Genomic DNA, 19,677 nt, shown 5'->3' on the forward strand with positions numbered 1-19,677 from the left:
ACCCCCAAAAGCAGGCAAAGACCCTTCTGTCCCCTCAGATCCCCGGTCCATGCTGTGAGCGCCTTCCCTGCCGACCCTGCTGCGCAGACGTGACTCTCCAGGCTGAGCAGCACAACCAAGAGCTGTGGCTCCTTGCAGCATTTCTGTCTGGAAACCAGCGGCGAGGAGAAGGCGCGGAGAGCCGGTTTCCACAGGGGAGATATTTGTCCCCAAGGCCACACATTCCTTCTGCGCAGGCAGCTGAGCTGGAGCAGGTCTGCCTGGCAGTTAAAGCTTCCTCCCCACCGCCAGTCCTCTGGGGCACGGCTGTGCTGTGAATGCCCGTGTTCAGCAGGCTGCGGGCACCGCGTGTCGGTCGAATGAAAGAGCAGTCACCCTTCATCTCTGCCCAGACACTGGCGTTTCTTTCAGTGTTGGAAAACAGGAAGCTGGGTCATGGCGTGGCCAGGCCGAGTGCTGACTCCTCTGTCTGCCACTGCGGAGCCAGGGACGTTCATCAAAGGCAACTGTGTCCCAGCTGGGAGCGATCTGCTTGAAGAAATAGGGACGACAGCCGCACAGTGTTCAGCCCACGCGAGCATGCACTGGCCGGGGCTTAGCTCCACTCAGGTTGCGTCATTTAAATCACCAACGCAGAGTTAGGCATGGGGAATTTCTTCTTAGACGGGTTTTGTTGAGGTGTTTAAGGTGCAGCAAAGTAAAGCCTTGGCATGAGGACTGCATTTCTTTTTTTGAGGTGTTCAGGTGCCTAAATCTCCTGAAGAAAGCCCCCACAGCCAGCGCTTCTGCCTCTTGGAAATGGCAGCAGAAGTCTCCCTAACGTTACAACCAGGGATCTGTCAACACAATGCAGTGACTGTGTTCAGCGCTGACCTTTCGAGCCCAAATCCCACTATTTGGCTCTACAAAATGCTGGCTTTTGAATAGTCCTTCAGACAAGAAAAACTGCAAAGAGCGGAGCTCCGAGGAGAACAGAGGAGGTTTACTTTGCACCGGGTACCCCGCTCGCTTCTGCCAGCTCCCCAGTTCCCGGGTGATGGAGGAATTTCCGAGGACCGTGGCTGGACACATCCTGCTGTCGAGCCGAGCGGTGTACGCAGCCTCTCCAGTGCTGAGTGTCCCCGCTCTCTCTGGCTGAGTGCAGTTAACCTCCACCTTCCTGGAGCCTTCCCTTGCATTTTCCCTCACACAGGCCCCTTTTCCCCTCGCCTCCCCCGCGCTCTCCAGCTTGCAATCTCTGATCTTTTCTGAAGTGGAAAGTAAATCAGGGCTAAGTGTCAGACTGTCTCATTTTGAAGACTGATGTTCAAATAAAGGCTTTCCCTTCCTATCTTAATAATGTCATTAAAGCACAGTCAGTAGAAATGTCTCACTCAGCGGCATATGCTGGGGAGGAGCTCAAGTGGGAAAGGCCCTAAGTAAACACAGAACGATGGAAAATTATGTAACTGGCCCAAATGGGCTAATTAAATTTCCAGTATCAAAGAACTGTTCTACCCTACCTGGTAACTGCAGGCACTTTTTGCAGGGTAAGGAGAAAAGCGGAGTGGGGGTGCGTATTTAGCGCAGCATCATTAGCGGTGTGTAGGTGGAGGGAGGAAGATGGATGACTGCAGAATGGGCAGCATGGGAAACAGCTGCAAAAAGTCAAGCGGCCCCAGCCGCTTTCCTCAGAAATTGTGCCGCGTGCTGGGGAACTCTGGCACCCCGGGGACCTCCCGGCACAAACAGCATCGTCATCGCCGGCGGCAGGAAAGCCATCCTGCAGGTGAAGCATCTCGTGTCTGCCAGGCACGGTGACTGCCTGTGAGCCTCCCTGCTCCTCAGTGGAGCCTCAAGGAAACTTCTCAGCCTAAAGGTTTCCACTGGTGGCACTCACAAGTGCTGGAAGGATCTGGCAAACCACTGAGTGCATCCAAGAGGCTCTTCCCATCCGGCTCTCGTCATGGGGGGCTGCCTCCCCTTGCAGCTCCTCCACGATCGATCCAGAGCCCTGCTTCCAGACCTGGCTCTATGCACTTAGTGGGATTCACAGGACTTGAAAGGAAATGTAAAAAACCGACCCTTTTCCAAGCACTGCAAAGCTAAGGGTAAATATCAGCATGGTCAATATTGTTTTATAATGGTCAATATTGTTTTTAAAAGGTTGTGTCTGGCGAATGCTGGGTGTGTGAATCTAATATTCCTTCGCTTCTCGTAAAACGGACTAATTGGCACTTGGGTATTTAGCTTCATTGGCTAAATGGTTATGAACATCATTTTGATTTTTTTAACTGATCATGTAATAATCGTTTCATAGACGATCGGTGCTTGGACACTTGCTGTGAAACATGCCTCTCTCTTACCGTGACTCGGGTTTCCATCGAAGGGGAAGACGAAGCCAGCCCTGCCCTCAGCTTTGAAACCAGACATGGGCTCCATCTCGAATCACAGCTATTTCAGAAATGACACGGACTCCTCTGAAGATCAGTCTTTTTCTTTGTTCGACATCCATATTTTGGTGCCTGTCACTATAATTTCCATCATCCTGTTTTTCTTGGGCGTCTCTGGGAATTTGATAACGATAGTCATCTTCAAACGCTCACAGGAGATGAGGACAACGGTGAACATGTACCTGTCCAGCATGGCACTGTCGGACACCCTGATTTTCCTTGGCCTGCCTTCCGACCTCTACCGGCTTTGGAAGTACAAGCCCTACATATTTGGGGATTTTCTCTGCAAGTTCTTCATTTACCTGAGCGAAACATGCACGTACTGCACCATCCTGCACATCACCACGGTGAGCGTGGAGAGGTACTTCGCCATCTGCTTTCCTCTGAAAGCCAAAGCGACCATCACCAAGTGCCGCGTGAAACGGGTCATCCTGGTGCTGTGGGGCTGTTCCCTCCTGACCGCCGGCCCCATCCTCTTCCTCTTCGGGGTGGAACACCCCAATGGCAGTCTCCCCCAGGAGAGCGGGGAGTGCAGGTCCGTCGAGCGTGTGGCCCGCACGGGGCTGCTCGAGACGATGACCTGGGTCTCCACCATTTATTTCTTCCTGCCGATGGTCTGCTTGACTCTGCTGTACGGACTCATCTGCAGAAAGCTCTGGCGGAGCGGGCAGCGGCTGCCGGGCTGCGAGGCTGCGGGCAGGAAAAGGACCCACGCACAGACTGTCAAAATGCTGGGTAAGAGTATTTTAGAAACCCAATCAGAAGAGCTGCCCTCTTTAATCGCTCCCACGGGGCATACAGCAATGCGGGGGATGATGGAGAGGAGGGACAAACCACACAGGGTTACACAGGTTTAAAATCAATGGATTTACACTTAAGTTGTGTTCCCAGCTCTTTCTGGTAAGAAGGGGAGTCCCTGACTGCCCAGTGCTCAGGCTAGGGATCTCACCGCACGGTGGGGAAGCAGTTCAGCATGACTTTTGGTTGTTTTGAAATCACATTCCTCGTGTCCCCCCGCCATATCTGACCTTGTGGCATTAAATTAAAGAAAATGGAAAATTTTGTGTCTTAAAACCAGACCAGGCACTTCCCCTGCTGTGGCAAGGAAAGGTTTTAAAGCCATTTCCCCTGCAAAATTTGTCAAATGAGTGACTGTGGCTTTGCCCAGGATGGCAACCACCCGTCTGGGCTTACTGGAACGTGATCCTTATTCTCTGCCAGCTGGTATCTGTGCCTTGGTGCAGAGACTGAAGCCAGGAGGGTTGGGGTCCCCTCCCCTCCTCCCCATCCCTTGATCACTCCCTCCCAAGCCCCCCCACCAGAAACCCTTGTCCCCAGGGAAGCAGCAGCACCCACGACTGGCGACACCTTCAGTAAAACGTACCACAGCTATCTGCCGGCTGCCTCCCGCCATGTTTTATTTGCTCATCATGTACTCTGTTTTCCCGTCCTCTTCCTCAGTGCCTCCTGGCCCAGTTTGCTCCCATTTTCTACCCCTTCGCTGCCGAGAGGGGCCCCCACCTCCCGTGCCCCTGTGGTCCTTCCCCTCCGATAGCCATCGTAGCATGCCAATGGCCACTCAGATTTCAAGAGCGAGCAGTAGCCCTTCGTTTAAGTACAGGCTGCTTTGCCCCAGCCTGATTTGATTCCCTTATCTCCACAGGACAACACGGGTGTAGAGAGCCCTGTTTTAACTGCAATTAATTTTGTGTGCAACCTTAAGTCCTTGTTGCTTGAGATTACCAGTAATGGCAGCACAAAAGCAGCTGGGCAAGGCAGGTCTTGTCTTTGCTGGGCTAAGCTCAGCAAGCTCATGCCTCAGTCTTTCAGTAGTTTGAAGAGGCAGAATAAACTCCACTCGACAACTGAAGTGTGCTCTCTTCCTCTCTAGCTGTCGTAGTCTTGGCCTTTGTGCTGTGTTGGCTCCCATTCCACGTCGGCCGAATCCTCTTTGCCCAGAGTGAAATCATCCTGTATGACCTCACGCAGTACTTCAACCTCATCGCCATGCTTCTCTTCTACCTTGGGGCTTCTATAAACCCCATACTTTACAACATCATGTCACACAAATACAGGAAAGCGATGAGCAAAATCCTGCACCACAAGCAAACTCAAGCGCTGCAGGAGCCTGACCAGGAGCAAAAAAGTTTCTTTTGAAGGTACAGAACTTGGTTCTTTCACATCAACTCTTCAGCATTGACTTAATTCTCGCAACCCAAGCATTTTGCCAGCAGCGTTGTGGGTTAAAACCCGGATAGATGGTGCACATGGGAGACTGGAACAAGTTTTAAGGCTGTCTTTTTGGCTACTGTGTGTTTCCTGATGTAGGTTTGGAACGTTTTAGGGAGGTTGGAGTTGGTTCACGTTATTCCTGCGCATAGGGACTGGCAAGGGGAGGCTGGGCTGTTCTCTTTGGTGAACCTACCAGCCACATTGTCCGGCTTAACCGTCCACAAAGCTCCTGTAAAGGGGTTTGTCTCTGATTTTGAGGACCAGACATGTTGATCACAGACCTGTGAAATGTAATTCAAGTTACTTTCTTACCGCAGAAGCCAAGAGAGGAAGCATAGGCTAAGGCCAGGCCAGATGCTTGCTCTCAGCAAGTAAGCATAAGAAATACAATCTGTAAGGTACTTGAAAGGAAAGTGGTAAGAAATTACTCATTTAGTGGGACTATGAACACATTGCCTTCTCCCTACAGACCGATGTATTGCTTACCCCTCAGGTCTCGAGTTGCTTCCCTCATTTTCAGTCTTTTATCTTGTTCTTTATTCAAACTACACCCAGCTTTCCGCAAAGTCAGCCCCTGTCTCTGCTAAGCTCTATGGCGAGAGACTGTCCTTGCCTTCAGAGCTCGTCTGAACAGACCAGGGACAAATCACACACGTGGGGGTCCGCTGGGGAGGGAAGCAAGAGCGGAAGGCGTTTGCCCATCTCCCTTGGTTGTAAAATGGGCAAATCACCCGTTCACTGGCTGTCAAAGACCTCGCCTCAGAGGGTTCAAGAAATGGCACTGCTTGGGCCCCAGGCTGACACAGCTCTCGGGCAAGAAGAGGACAGTGTTGTGCTAGGGTTAATAACACACAAATAACTTTCCTGCCAGAAAGGTTGTTAAGACAGCTCTTAATGACATGTAGTAACAACGCCGAATGTGTTTCTTCATCTTAAATAACATACTACGCAAACGACTGCTCCTGAGTAAGATTAAAATCCACAAAAACACGCACAACCCTGGAGTCAAATTTGAATACATTTGTATTATTTATTGGCTGTATTAAATATATTATCTATTTGATAGTTACAATTTAGTAATACAATGCATGGCAGCTTTAACATAAGTTTGAGATACCTCAAAATTACAATACAAGGAAACTGAAGATAGCTAATACATTAATGCCACTAGGGTATATCGCTCTGGAATGGGCAACAGCTGACGTAAAAATCCGTATTGCAGTAGGCTTTCCCCGATATTTTCTGGAAACATGACTATTTTGTGGCAATTACAAAAGAACTTTCTTTCACTTTTTAAGAGTCGTGACTTGTTAGTATTTACTCTGCAATCCTAATTTAGCTTTTAAAATTATCAGACCTATTATCGCCAAATAAACCTCTACAAACTTCGTTCTAAGAGTTAAAGAAATAACCCTTTGGCAATAGAGATTTGCTGAAGGCAGTCTTATTTGCTAAAAGTAGACTATGAAGAGAAATAAAGACAGATTGTAAACTCTTCTGCGAACTAAAGACTAATATCTGTATAAAACTCTTTCCGACACTGGAGGGAGAGATTTCTATGATATAATAAATGATTAACTTAAAGTTCTGCTACAAGTAGAACAATACATTCAAACATACATTTTCCAGGACTTTTAATCAAAATAAATAGAGTACAAAATGAAGAGTACATTTTGAAAAGATTAATTTCAGATTGCACCACAAATCTACCTTTAAGAGTATTAAGTGATACTATGTCATAATTTAGGTTTTCCACATCTGAAATACAACACAATGCCTCAAACTATAACGCAACATTATTCATCAACTGCCATAGGAGAAAGACCCTTAAAGTGATTAATTACTGGAAATACTGAGCCTGTAGCACTGTCATATCTGACATTCCACATACAAGTGCATTGCTCTGACGTATATAAAGCGGAGCCGCAGTCTTTGCAAAAAACGCTAAATCTCCCTTTCTGTGGCATATTCCAAATGCTATTGGGAAGACCCATTCTGACACACGTTCGAGATTCGCGAGTTCCAGCTTTCAAATGATCGGATATAAAGACGACGGCTGTCAGACTCATCTTTAGGTATTCGCAAGCAGACTGAACAAGAACAGTCACATGTAGTGCACAGTGGCCACAAAAAAAACCCCCCAGACAAACAGGATGAGTTTCAGAAGTTCATAGCAGGCTGACCATTCCCGTCTACAAAACAATGGAATGTGAAGCTGCTACCACTGGGATAGCAAGTCATTTAAAACATTGTAGAAATGTTATCTAAAAAGAGTTCTTTCATGTACAATTTGATAATTCAGCTTAAGTTAGAAGGGCATCCAAAAGCAGTTTGAACTTTTTATTTTTAGGTTAATAATAGTACAAAAACATTTGCTCAGTTTGAGCCAAATAGTGTAACATTTATCATAAATGCACTCTTTCTCCTTAAAGACAATACCTGTGCTTTTCTGAAAACACCGCAAAGATTTCATCGGAAGCACAGGAAATTACTTTTCTCTCAGGCACTGAGAGTGAAATGTGGATTGGGCCGACAGCTGCTCACCAACAGCAGAAAGCATTTCATTCAGAAATGTACGACACAAAAGGGGCCTTTTCTGCAGTGTTACATACGAGCGCCGTCGCCGTACGTACATCATGTCCTGCTAACGTTTTGTCTAGCATTTTGATTAAAATTCTAAAAATGCTGGCACCCTCTACTTTAACACGTGAAATGATTATTACTGAATCCGAAATATTAAAATAACTGCAAAAGTAGTAATATCACTAAGTCAAAGTCAATATTCTGCTTTCCTTCTACAGTATATTAAACGTGGTATGCTCTAGTAATCTTTTGCAATACAGTACTGCTCTAAGCTTAAGCGTTTGTGCTGCTGTGTTTCCTGTATACCAAACTACAACAATACCCGATTAAACAGCTCTAGTTGTACTTGAAAAGGACTTGTTCTATCAACGCCTTCTCTCTCTAACTGGCCAAACGGCCCCGCTCTGAATTCGCAGAGAGGAAGAGCGTGCACACACACCAGTGTGCACGGTAAGGCAGTTTTTTTGCTGTTTTATTAACAGCTAACCCTGATTACAGAGGACCCAGGATTACCCTTTCTACGAGAAATCTGTGTTCAGTATTTGGAAAGGATCTGCCAACCCAGCCTCACTGTTAGCCAGCAGCAAAAGTGGAAACGCATGGAACTATGCATTTCCAGCTAGGATTTTAATTAGAACTAACCATAAATACCCGAAATAGCTTCTGTACAAAAAGCTGCGTACTGAATAGGCTCTCATCTACTTGATTACAAAGTACTGAATAACAACAGCAAATAAAATAGCGACCACTGCAAATCCGCAGAGAAGAACGATAGCAATGAAGCGCTCTTCACGTAATGTCTTCTTAGTCTCTGCCAACTCCGTCGTCAAATCAGCACAGGGTGGAACCAGCTCTTGTTTCTGAGATGAGAACACTGTGCTAGGACTGTAAGGTCCATACAGTTCTTGTGATCCGGCAGAGTCTTGGGACTGACGGCCAGCGCAGACTCTGATCCGATATTCACAGTTTGTCTGCAAGCTTGTGAGACGGAAGGAAGTCTCTGGTCCCTTGTATACCTGGTCAGAAGAGGAAGAAGAGAGAGATGCACCTTACATGGGATTCATCTCACAAACAGGACGCAACACTTTCTATTCTGCTTTACGAGCACACGCAGCGCTGGACACTGCCTGAAGCCCTTCTCTTCAAGCCAACTTAATAAACTCTCAGCTTTTATTTCTGAAGAATTTATGATTCATTTTCTTGTGAATAATCCAAAGCTTCCTGCTATGCCCCACACTGACAGACCTGGATTGTGAAGCTCAGAAGAAAGGAAAAAAAAAGAATCGTTCTGCATAACTATTGTTCCGTACAGCTCCCCCCAAAAGGTGGAGCAAGTGCTGTCTATGACTAACAAAGGCAGTGATGCCACAGACCATAAGATTTAAGAATCATAAGAGCCAAGGGAAATGGTGGGAGAAGAGGATAAAACAGTGTTAACCCGCTCCTAGGTAACGAACTCTCCCAGTGACTCTCAAGCCCGCTTTCCCAGTCATTTCTTTTACAGCATAAGCAAAGGGTCAACAGAGAAACGAAACTTGTTGATCTTTAATCTGGGGCAACCTTCGATGCCGTGAAGAGGCAGAACGGCAGGATCCTCTACTGGAAGCTGTCCTCACCCATCACAAACTTAAAGCCTCATTGAGAGGAACTGACCGAGATGCAAAATGAAGCACCGTGGGAGTCAGGATTGTAAAATGAGTCCCTTGCCAAAATGAGAAGTGTTTCTGCCACTAGCATCACCAAACAGAATCCGAACCTTCAAACACAGACAGCTTTTTTTGCAGTAACTTTCCAAAGTAAAAAAACCTCAAGTTCATTATGTTAAATAAAAGGTACCTGATCAAACTCTCTCCCAGCAGCAAGCTGAAGGATGTAAACAATGGAATCTCCTTTCATCGGCTGTAAAGGTTCCCATGTGATTTCGTAAGTGTTTTCTTCCAGCTGATTTGCTTTGGGTGCTAGAAAGAAGTGATTTGTTGGCATTTTAGAAAAAGAGAACAATGGTCTCTACAAATGTTCTTGTTTTTTCAATCAGAAGAAAATGGCCAAAATCACCAGTTATTATGGTGACTCATTTTCACAGTTAATGTAGCAAATGGGCACTGGTTTCACTAACAACAAGGAAGTTTTCTCACTCTGGCTTAAAGTATGCTTTGCTTTTGTACGTTTTCCATTGAAAATGTTTCAGTTCTAACACAAGTGACTGGACAGTGTAAATCTAAAGCTTAAGGTTTTTCCAGTGTATTTGTTAACGATGTAGAGGTAACTCATTCTTACAAGTAACAGTCGTCCAAATAATTTTAAGCAGTTAAGATTTGTTTCATTCTTTCTTTTTCTTTGCTCTATTACATGACATAAGCTTAAAAAATTATCATTGTAATATTTGTACGTTACACTTGTCTGTCATTTCAAGCTGACAAAGTGAGCTTCTGACATCTAATGTTTGTACAGATGAGCAATCACTTTCAAATCACTAGAGAAAACAGCGTTTCTGTCCAGGTATCTCCAGAGCTGAAATTACACGTTATAAACATGGCTGAGTCACCTAATTTTCCCACAGGTAATTAGCATTCTGACTTTCTCTAATGGCAATTTTTAACGTTCATATTAGAAAGTGCAGATCAGAGGGATTATTTGTGTTCTCATTTGCCTAAATGCTCTTGTAACTTCTATCAAATGACAGATAACCGTGAAAAATGACTTCTCAGTTGAAAATGGGTAGAGGAAATCCTCACTGTCAGGGGTGGAAGAGCTACGGTGTAGGAGATGGCCACGCACTGGCCCTACACCAGCAGAGCCCTTCTTATACCCAGTAAAGCTCATCACAGCTAGTTTCTGTTCTCTGCCCCACAAAGGCCCTGGAAAGATGCTGGGCTGGAAAGAGAGTCAGGCTGTAGCATTTAACCTAGTACACAGAAGGCTTGCAGAAGTTTCTAGTGCAGTGTAAGCTCACCTTTAAGAGATGCGGGTGGAGACTTAGTTGTAGCGAAAGCGTAAACTTCAGAAAACTCTCCCTCTCCAGCATCATTATATGCCTGGATTTTAAAATAGTATGTAGTGGATTCACTGAGTCGCTGTACCTTGTATGTATGACAGGGACCGTTATAAACAGTAACAAACCTGGCAGAAAAACCAGAATATATACAAATTAGAATTATTCAGTAACCACAAATTTGTATGTTAACATCATAAGTGGAACACTTTCATATCTAACTCAACTACAAAAAAGTGACAACACATTCCGGGTGCCCCAGTGTTCTACATACATGCAGCTTGAGCTCTGCTATTGTCATCAACAGTTCACGATGCGCATTCAATCAGCAACACACCCCATTCATCCTGGTGGAAGTCTTCATTTACATTCACAAAGCATTCCTTCAACCTGTCTGGGCACTAAGCTACAGCCACACGCAGGCTACCACTGAAACTGCACGACCAAACTCATGATTTGAATCAAGAGAACATCCCTTGCATGTACTAGATACGTTGTAATTTCAAGTTAAAGAACAGCTGTCAATGCCACCTTTATGTGCAAACTGGACTTCATCTTAGAATTTCCAAAAAATAAAAAAACTGGCAACACAGGAAGAAGATAGTAAGATATTACTATTTAAATAGTAAATAGTACTTACTGTTTGCAAGTAAATACTAGTCCAAAAGCTATGAACAGCATTTCTAGTTGAAAGATGGGATGCAAAAATGCAAACTGAGGGGCAAACTTTGGGATGCCCAAATGACTTAGAGTGCAAACAGAAGTGACAATAAAGTGTCTTAAAAACTGGATACAAAGTTGTAAAGCAACAATATCCTTAACATTCTGATTACCTTACCTGCCAAACCTGTCCTCCATCTGCAAGTTGAACTGTGTAGGGTTGGTAATTAAAGCTCTGCTAGGACCTTCACCCCATTTAAGTTTAAGGCTCTGGTAGCTGAAGACCACGCATTCAAGGTGAGGAGGGTCAGGAGGTAGTGGTTTCGTTTTGGCTTTAATGGAATGACTGAAAGGACCAACTCCAAAGCTGTTTACGGCCTGTATTCTAATTCTAGAAATGTGAGAAGAGCAGCTATATGATTAATTTACTGCGGTCCTGAAAAAAAATGCTGGGTAATAAAGAGTTAAAATTTGTAAAGAATATAACCACAAACAATAAAGCAATTAAAGTGCACTTAGAAATCAACTATAAAAATAACCTACTTCAAAACAAGTCAACATAATTACATTGCTTTCAACATAATGAAGCTTCAGTGTTTCTCAGTATTGTTCAGGTTTATTCTGTTCAGCCAGCGAGCGGCCAGGTCCTCCTCACGTTAACCTGAACTGTTTGCCTCCCACTGACACTGAAGATCCATAATCTGAACTAAGCTTTAGCCAAGCCTAAGCATGCAACACGGGAACAGCTATTCTGCTCTTACCTGTACATTCATCCTCTTCTGGCGAGATACTGATCATCCCATTATATGCATTGCTTCCGAACAAAAAATTCTAAACCCAGAAAACTTAGAATAAAGCCTTGGCTGTGAGACACAATGTTAATCTTACGACAGCAGTATTAACTCTTGCCGCTAAAACATCACAGTTTAATTCTGGGTATGACAATTTTACTTTGTTTTTTTGGAGCTGCAGAGTGAATTAGGCAAACAGTCTGTAAGCTGAATGGAAAAAATAACCCCCTAAACAAAAAAAAAAAACCAAAAACCCCGCTTTAAAATTTTAAATCACTACCCTCAAAGCTATTGACTGAAAATCCTACAAAAGTGGTCTCAGAGTAAAACAATTTATTATTACCTGTACAGAGTGTCAGGCAGCAGATTCTCAAGAACATGGCTTGTATTTCTTCCAACAGTTACAAGCTGCTTCTCCCCATATTCTATATTATATCCAGTGATCTCTGACCCATGACAACACGGTTCTTCCCATTGAATTGCAAGGCACGTTGATAAAGGAAGAGAAACTTCCATTTGATCTTCTTCAAGTACATGCAGTACTGACACTGCTGCAGGCACTGACGCAGGGGTTGTCACCACACCAGTCTCGCCGAACAACCCAACTCCAGCAACATTCACAGCCTGAGAGAGAGACCACGCATTGTTAGAAAAACATAGATTCAGCAAACCAGATAGTCACACCTATCATGCTTCCTTTTGCATGTTATTAAAAGTAGTTTGGAAGAGAATGGAAAATCACCCAAACAAAATGTAAATACGGCACAATGCCTGGTATTTATTTAGCACTAGATCTAAATTTCTAGAAACATGTATGTAGGAGGGACTGGGGGAGAAGGGAAAGCGTTTTTACCGATTACCTTCTAGATTGACTTAGTAGGAGACAGCACATAACTTTATTCATCTCTAGCTGAAGTTTTTCTTCAAACTGTACGTACTTGTTCATTTGCTTCGTAACACATAACAAAAGGCTTTTCATACCTGGACTCTGCAATAATATGTGGTTGCAGGTGTGAGACCTTTTACTTCATAGCTCTGGCAAGGGCCGGTGTAAATGATATGCATCGATCCTTCCACCTGTCCCCAGTCCAGTCTGTATTCACTGATTTCTGCACCATTGCATGCAGGACTCTGTGGGTTTAAGCGATACATTTTCCTTCAGCTATTGCACATACACACATTCACCACACGAGTGTGATCTCTCGTTACACTGAACGGAGACATTGGGAGAAGCGCGGTTGAAACCTGAGGTTTTTTCCACCACAGCCAAGGGAATGATTTTAAGTTCAGCTTGTTAAAAGGTTTCCATCTAGACACAAGGCTATAATAACAACACAGTTCAGACCAGAATTTTGAATGACTCACAATCTCTCACCACTTGGATGAATTAAATATATTATATACCTGTTACCATACTATGAGGAGGATTAAGCATCACTGATACTCAGTTAAGATGGAAATTCACAGCTGGCAAAATTTACAAAAACTAACGTATACCTCTATAAAGAGATGTGCTCAAAATACTGTACCTCAACTTTTGTTGTTTCTTCCACTTCTGTGTATCGTACACATGTCGCTACAATTCTAAAAGGTAAATATTAATTTGTGTGTTACTGAAAATCATTAAAACCTACCTCCCATGAAACTACAACACAAGTTGCACTTTTACAAGTTATCAGGGGTTTGCCACATTGATCGGGGGGTCCTGGAGCAGTAGAGATCTCTGCTTTGTCAGAGTGAGGGCCGAACTGCAAGAAAATACAATTGCATGAACACAGCAACAGCAGTAGAGCGAAGACTGATGTGCAAGTGTATGAGCTGAAGAAAACAGATTATTTTTAACTTGATAGAGAAATAAATAGAAGAGTTCCGTGCTTAGTTTCACAGCACCGTTTAAAATTCCTTTCAGGTAGTTTACCCTATAAACTGGCCCTGTGCCTACATGATATCTGTAATCCTCCCACTGATCCCCACTGCTATGGTTTTCTAACTCCTCCTTCCCCTGTAGTCAGGATCTGGCTTCCAGAAGCAGCTGGGTACTGTTGCAGACAGACTTCTGCGCAACCATTTATCCCAACGTTTTTCAAACCTGGCGTTATTTGAACACACCCCTCTCTGCAGAATACTATTCCCAATCTGCAGAGTCTACACTAACTGTAAAACATAAGGCACTTTAAGGCAGAAACATGAAGTGGTTACTCACAGCCAGAAATGCAGGGTTTACACTGCAGTCAAAGCAATGACTAGAAGTAGTTAAAGAATGTCTAGCACTAACTTGGATTAGTTACCTTCGGTACTGACAGTAATCCAATAAACAACAGGAACACAACACACAGTGAACGTCCCCTTAGTTGGGGGATGTTTTTTAGCTCTAATTTACTAAATCGTCTTCAAGTAATTTTTTTTTCTGCTATAAGAAATTTTGCTCCATCAACAGAACTACAACAGAACACAGAAGCTAGAAAATATCATCAGGCTTGTAAGACAATAACATCATTACTATCTCTTGTGTAAAACAAAAAAATTATCTCATAAGCACAGTGGTTACCCCAACTTTATTTGCTGCTCGTATCCAGAAGCAGTATGTTCTCCCTGGAAGCAGGTTGTTTACTACACATTCAGATGCTGGACCCTGATACACTTGTCTGCATTCATCTTGTTCAGAGTTTGCCATCTCTATAATATATTCTATAATGTCGGAACCTCCATCTACAGATGGTGGGCCTATGAAATAAAAAGAGAGAGGGGTTTTTTTCCTATTAATTTCACAAAGCACTTTTTCTTTTAAATAGTTTCTAATCAGCCTTCTCAAGCTAAAAGTTGAATCAGATGAATTCTACAAGTTAGAGTGCAGGCTTTTATCATATATCTGAGCAGAAACACTTCATGAAGCCTCCTTTTCCCGCCCCACCCCCCCCATACTGATTAGTTTAAGATGGCCTTCATCAGTTTCAGATATATTCCATATACTTCCTTCAAAAACAGGTGTATCTTCATTACTTTTTGATTCTCTCCTTTACTGAGATAAAAATGAGAAAAGGAGGCTTGATTTTTAAATTGCCAAAAACATCAGTATTGAGGCAGTCAGCAAGGTTTCTCACTGGAAGACATTTCTGTCTGCTCAAGTCTCACCATATCGTTGCACATGCACCAAATGGTGATGCATAGTGGTTAGCAAGCTTTGGTCGTCTTAAACAACCAAACCTAAGGACATGGACTACATCTATAGGTTTTTATTCCGCCCTCCGCCCTCCCCCCCCCCCAAGACTTCTACAGATTTTTCATTTTTGTTCTGACATTTAAAAATCAGAAAAATATTTTGCTCAGAAACTCTGGAGCTTACCCCACTGTAAAGCGATTTCCTTGGGCTTAGCTTTGCCTGCCAGGCACGGGGCAGGACACGGTCCAGGAGGAACAGCTGATGTCGTAACAGTCGTAACATCAGAAGCCTAGCAGTAATACACGTTATTTTAGAGTGGAAACACAAAACAACATTTCACTAAAACATAGATATAAATGGTTTTAGAAGCAAATTTGTTCTCATTTTTCTCACCTGGCTTTCACCACCTTTACTGACACAATAAACTCTCATTCTGTATGCAGTGCCAGGCTTGAGGTGATCACATACATGTTCCCTCTGGGAACCACTGTATATGGTGTCCCATTTACTTCCTGAGGAAAAAGGAAAAATACTTTATACTACAGAACTTTTGCGAAAAAAATCAACCTTGAAAATCCTCTCACACAATTATCAGTTAAGACGACAGTCAAGCCAGAATCAAATTTGAATGATCAATTATGCAGAGAACACGTACAACACAATGTAGACATGTGAAAACAGAACAATAGTTGCCAGAACAAGGAGCAGTGAATCAGCACACAAGCTGAATTAGTACTTAAAGATGATTGCCTACCAACTGATGTTTCTGAGATTTCCAAAAAGTATTTAGAAATGTCTGATCCTCCATTATCTTTGGGTGGTTCTGAAAGAAATCAACATCTTAGAATAAATTATAGAAGATTTAAAAACAATGCATTATTTTGTTATCAGCTTTTTCAGAGAACACTGTAGAATACATTCAAGTGGAAAACTCAATTCAAACAGAAAACAGTGTACTTTTATATTCACAGTGTGTTTCCCTCAAAAATAGTTTTTTTCTACTATTAATCGTGACTATTCCAGAGTAACTAGGAAAATACTGCCAATTTCAGGTACCATCTGCTATTTTAAGAACACATAAAAATTATTTAAGCATCACAGTAATCTAGACGCTATTACAACAGCGAAAGCAGTGACTACTTCTCTAAAATGAATAAAGAAAACCACTACTTTTGTGCTACAGCCCCAAACCAAACCAAATTGCAATTTTTTGGTAATGCTAAGTATTTCTCCTGCAATAACGGTATCTGCAGAGACAAATAATTAGCTTGAGTTAACTTCTGATTTTAATCTGCATTACTGAGTGACTATACTTACCTAAGCAGCACTCAAACGCAGTGTTAACAAAAGGTAACCTACCCCACGTAACTTTCACGCTGTGCGAATGGATCTTGCCCTTTATAGTTGGTTTACTTGGTGGTCCAGGTTTGTCAGGATTGGTACTGTGTTCTACCACCTCACTAGGACTACTTTTTCCTTCACTGTTGTAGGCAAAGAGCTGTTTCAGGAATGAATGGAATATGTAATAAATGTTTGATTTAATGACAAGTAATATCCTGCTGATTTATAAAGTTCTTCCATTAAAAAAACCAAACAAAACCAAACACAAACTAACAACAGAAAAGACAACAATTATAAAAAAAACCAAACAAACAGAATTAGCTAGTGCAAAAAAATCTGATTTGCATTATGATTCCACCAAAACTTATTACAACAACAAAAGTACTGCAGGTAATTTTCTGCTGTCTCCATAGAAAGTGTCTTAGCTGTATGCAAATGCTAAAATTCCAGAAAAGCATACAGTCGTAATTAAACTAGAAACAAAATATAGTACAAACCCTAAACTTATAGGATGTACTCCTCCTAAGATTTCTTAAAGTGCACGAGAGTTCATCTCCATTGTACTGTGGTTGGAAACCATAACCCTGTAAAGGAGGGAAAATAAGAACAAAACGCAGTCACTGATTTTCCACAATAAAACAAAAACCCGATCAGATAGATCAATTTTTTTTTTTGCTTGAACTTCGTCTTTGTTTCACTAATACATGCAATACTTGCCAGTATTTTGCAGCATTTTATTTGACAGTAAAATACAGAGTTAATTTTTTTATTTAAGCAGTGCTGCATTATCAGGCTTTTACAGGTATAACAAAAACCAGCACTTACAGAACCTTCTTCTTCCATGTCTAAACTGTAAGTGAGTGAGTCATCTGAAGACACTCCATTAGGTGGGCTCCACTTTACTGACAGCCAGGTCACTCCTGCTTCAACGAGCATGGGGGGCGATGGGGCTGGTGGGACAATTCCTGCTGTATAGTACGTCACTGTCTCGCTAAACCCACTGAAAAAGTATTTAAAAAAATATATATTAACAACAGCAGACGTAGTTGATGAGAAAATAAGTGATATGATACACTGTGTTCATTACCTCATTCCAATATCATTTTTAGCAGCTAATCTGAGCGAGTATTTTGTAGAAGGAGAGAGTTTGGTAAGTTTATACTGCTTCAGATGCCCGTAGTAGCATTCTTTGAAGGGTCCATTCTTCCCCTTTAAAAAAGCAAGAACAACCTGAGTAACTTTTTGCATGGTGACTATATGCTGCCTGCTAAGGTCAACTTCTTCACTCTAAATCTTCCTAAATTTAATTTTACTGATATAATAATAAAGAGTAAGCCTAAAGAATGTAAAAAGCTAATGTCATCATGGTCATACTGAGTATGTCGACAGTAATCCTAAGCATTCTTGATAACAAAACCACGTTTCGATTGAGATATCTATTTATTTTTTGGCACTGCAGATTTAACAAAATGGTAATAAATGACCGCAGTTGAAAACAAAACACATTTTTGAAATTTTTCATCACTTTGGAATACATTTCAGTAAGAAGTTCAAAAGCCGAGTGATATTTGTGACAGCTACCAAAGACACAAGCCAAACGTTCACCCATTCAAACAAAGCATAGGATTTAACGATGCTCTGAATGACAAGAGCCAAATGTGGGAGTTTTTACGCTGTCCTCTCAGAGGATCTGAAAGGACTGTCTACTTGAATTGCTGCAATACTAGGCATTTGATTCAAGTTTTTTAATTGGCTTGTCCCTTTAAAACTGTGTGGACAGTTGCACTGAAAATAGCTGATGTACCTAAGCAAAAAGTATTTTTAAGTATAATTGGTCTACAGATGTCATTATGATTTTTTTTGCACTAGAAAAGGTCTTACCTCATCCCATTCTAGAAGAAAATTAGTTATTTTGGAACCATTGTCATTTGAAGACTGAAAAAAAAGAAACAATGAAAAAAGTTAAAATCAAATGGTTGTAATTTAATAAATATTTTTGCACATTAAAAAAACATTTTAACAATTGAATATAATATACTCCAACTGCCTTTTAAAACAAAATACTTAGGGTAGAGCTGAAAGGAATCTGCAGTAGGCATACGGAACGGCCCTCTTCTTCCACAAACACACTTGTGATAACCTGAAACTCTGCTGTGGGCACAGACGCACGTATTCAGTGAAGTGAGTTAGAAAGGGTAAAAACTAGCAGCTATTTTAACTAGTTTAATTGCTGGTTACTGATGGCTCTCCAGGCTGCTCTACTACTTCTATTAATTCTGATAGTTTACAATATGAACTTAGAAATATGAACTTAGCTGTATTTTATGAGTAATGCAAATGATATTCTTACAGCTTTTTTCCTTGCGTCCTTGCACTGTGTGTTCACCAACTGAGCACCATAAGCATTCAGACAAGCAAGATTTGTGCTTGTTATGACACATGAATTGAGAACTTCCTTCCCTTTCTAAGTACAGATTATACAAATAATTTCACTAATTAAAGTCATTTAGCTATAAACCGTTTTCCAAGTATAAGCGTAGTCATAAGAAAACCACGAAAAGACAAGAAAACACAGTTACCAACAAGCCTTCACAGATACCATATATATTCAAAAGTCAGATCCAAAAACTTGAATCTACAAACTAGCCAAAGAAATTTACTTTGAATGGGTCAGAATAACTATAAGAACTCTGAATTATAATGTTAACTCATATCTATTTATCATCCAGGAACCCCAGTCGAAAATATAAATGCTCTATCTTTTCCTATGCTGCCAGTTCAGAAGAGAACTTTCCCACTGAAGAGTTCATACTTGGAGAGACCTGCTACCAGCTCTATCACACGAAAGCCATATGCAAGAAACTAAGTAAACGGTGAAAGAAGGAGGAAGAAGCAATCATGATTTCAGTTATCAGTCGTAACTGAGCAACTCAAAAGCCAACACCTAAAGTACACACTAAACTACTGACAAAGGTAAGTTGAACATACCATACATGAATACATCAGCCTGCTTACCTTCCACTGCAAACTCAGGCTGTTCTTGGTTCTGTTAATCAGCTTCGGTGCAGCTGGACAGTCTGGCTCACAACTTTCTGTAGTGAAACTCACCAATTCCGAAATGGATTCTTTTATGGAACTGCTGGTCGCTGAAACTCTGAACAAAGGACAATTAATTATGTTGCTATTGCATTAGCACCTGAAAATTTAAGGACAGAGTTGTCAGCTTTAGAAATGCATTTAATCACAAGCAGTGGTTACAGCAAGACCAGCCTGCTCACGTTATAGGAAACAAGTGCCCAATCACTCTTCTTTCAGATCATTAATTCCAAAAGACAACAATTTCATGCCTTTTCATTCAGGAAGAAATAACAAAAAGTGAGTTTATGATGTTGCTCCAGGTTCTAGCAACTGATGCCCACAACAGAAGAAACACTACTGTCCATGCTGTGTTCAGGGAGACAGGGGCATGCCGACAGAGTAGTGTGA

At 42.1% G+C, this 19,677-nt stretch overlaps 2 protein-coding genes across 3 annotated transcripts in view; one reads left to right on the forward strand and one right to left on the reverse strand.

Annotated features, from left to right (window-relative positions):
* Positions 1-2,410: 2,410 nt before the first annotated feature.
* On the forward strand, positions 2,411-4,589 carry LOC104256014 (growth hormone secretagogue receptor type 1-like). Its single transcript, XM_009810292.2, has 2 exons — positions 2,411-3,167; positions 4,324-4,589. Exons 1-2 carry the CDS (start codon positions 2,411-2,413, stop codon positions 4,587-4,589), a joined length of 1,023 nt encoding a protein of 340 aa, XP_009808594.2.
* A 1,101-nt stretch (positions 4,590-5,690) lies between these two features.
* Positions 5,691-19,677, reverse strand: part of LOC104256013 (fibronectin type-III domain-containing protein 3a-like) — a 30,905-nt gene continuing 16,918 nt past the window's right edge. For both annotated transcript variants that reach the window (XM_009810291.2, XM_009810290.2), the window contains exons 9-25: positions 19,207-19,345; positions 18,073-18,126; positions 17,279-17,400; positions 17,017-17,191; positions 16,689-16,775; positions 16,210-16,348; positions 15,605-15,673; positions 15,244-15,362; positions 15,034-15,139; positions 14,239-14,414; positions 13,325-13,438; positions 12,672-12,821; positions 12,034-12,314; positions 11,078-11,290; positions 10,201-10,367; positions 9,084-9,205; positions 5,691-8,263 (exon numbers count right to left, since the gene is read on the reverse strand). In XM_009810291.2, the coding sequence (XP_009808593.1) occupies positions 7,946-8,263; positions 9,084-9,205; positions 10,201-10,367; positions 11,078-11,290; positions 12,034-12,314; positions 12,672-12,821; positions 13,325-13,438; positions 14,239-14,414; positions 15,034-15,139; positions 15,244-15,362; positions 15,605-15,673; positions 16,210-16,348; positions 16,689-16,775; positions 17,017-17,191; positions 17,279-17,400; positions 18,073-18,126; positions 19,207-19,345 (2,551 nt within the window). In that variant the 3' untranslated portion in view covers positions 5,691-7,945. The remainder of the gene's footprint in view (positions 8,264-9,083; positions 9,206-10,200; positions 10,368-11,077; positions 11,291-12,033; positions 12,315-12,671; positions 12,822-13,324; positions 13,439-14,238; positions 14,415-15,033; positions 15,140-15,243; positions 15,363-15,604; positions 15,674-16,209; positions 16,349-16,688; positions 16,776-17,016; positions 17,192-17,278; positions 17,401-18,072; positions 18,127-19,206; positions 19,346-19,677) is intronic.

Source organism: Gavia stellata, chromosome 14 (genome assembly GCF_030936135.1).
Source record: "Gavia stellata isolate bGavSte3 chromosome 14, bGavSte3.hap2, whole genome shotgun sequence".
Taxonomy (NCBI): Eukaryota; Metazoa; Chordata; class Aves; order Gaviiformes; family Gaviidae; genus Gavia; species Gavia stellata.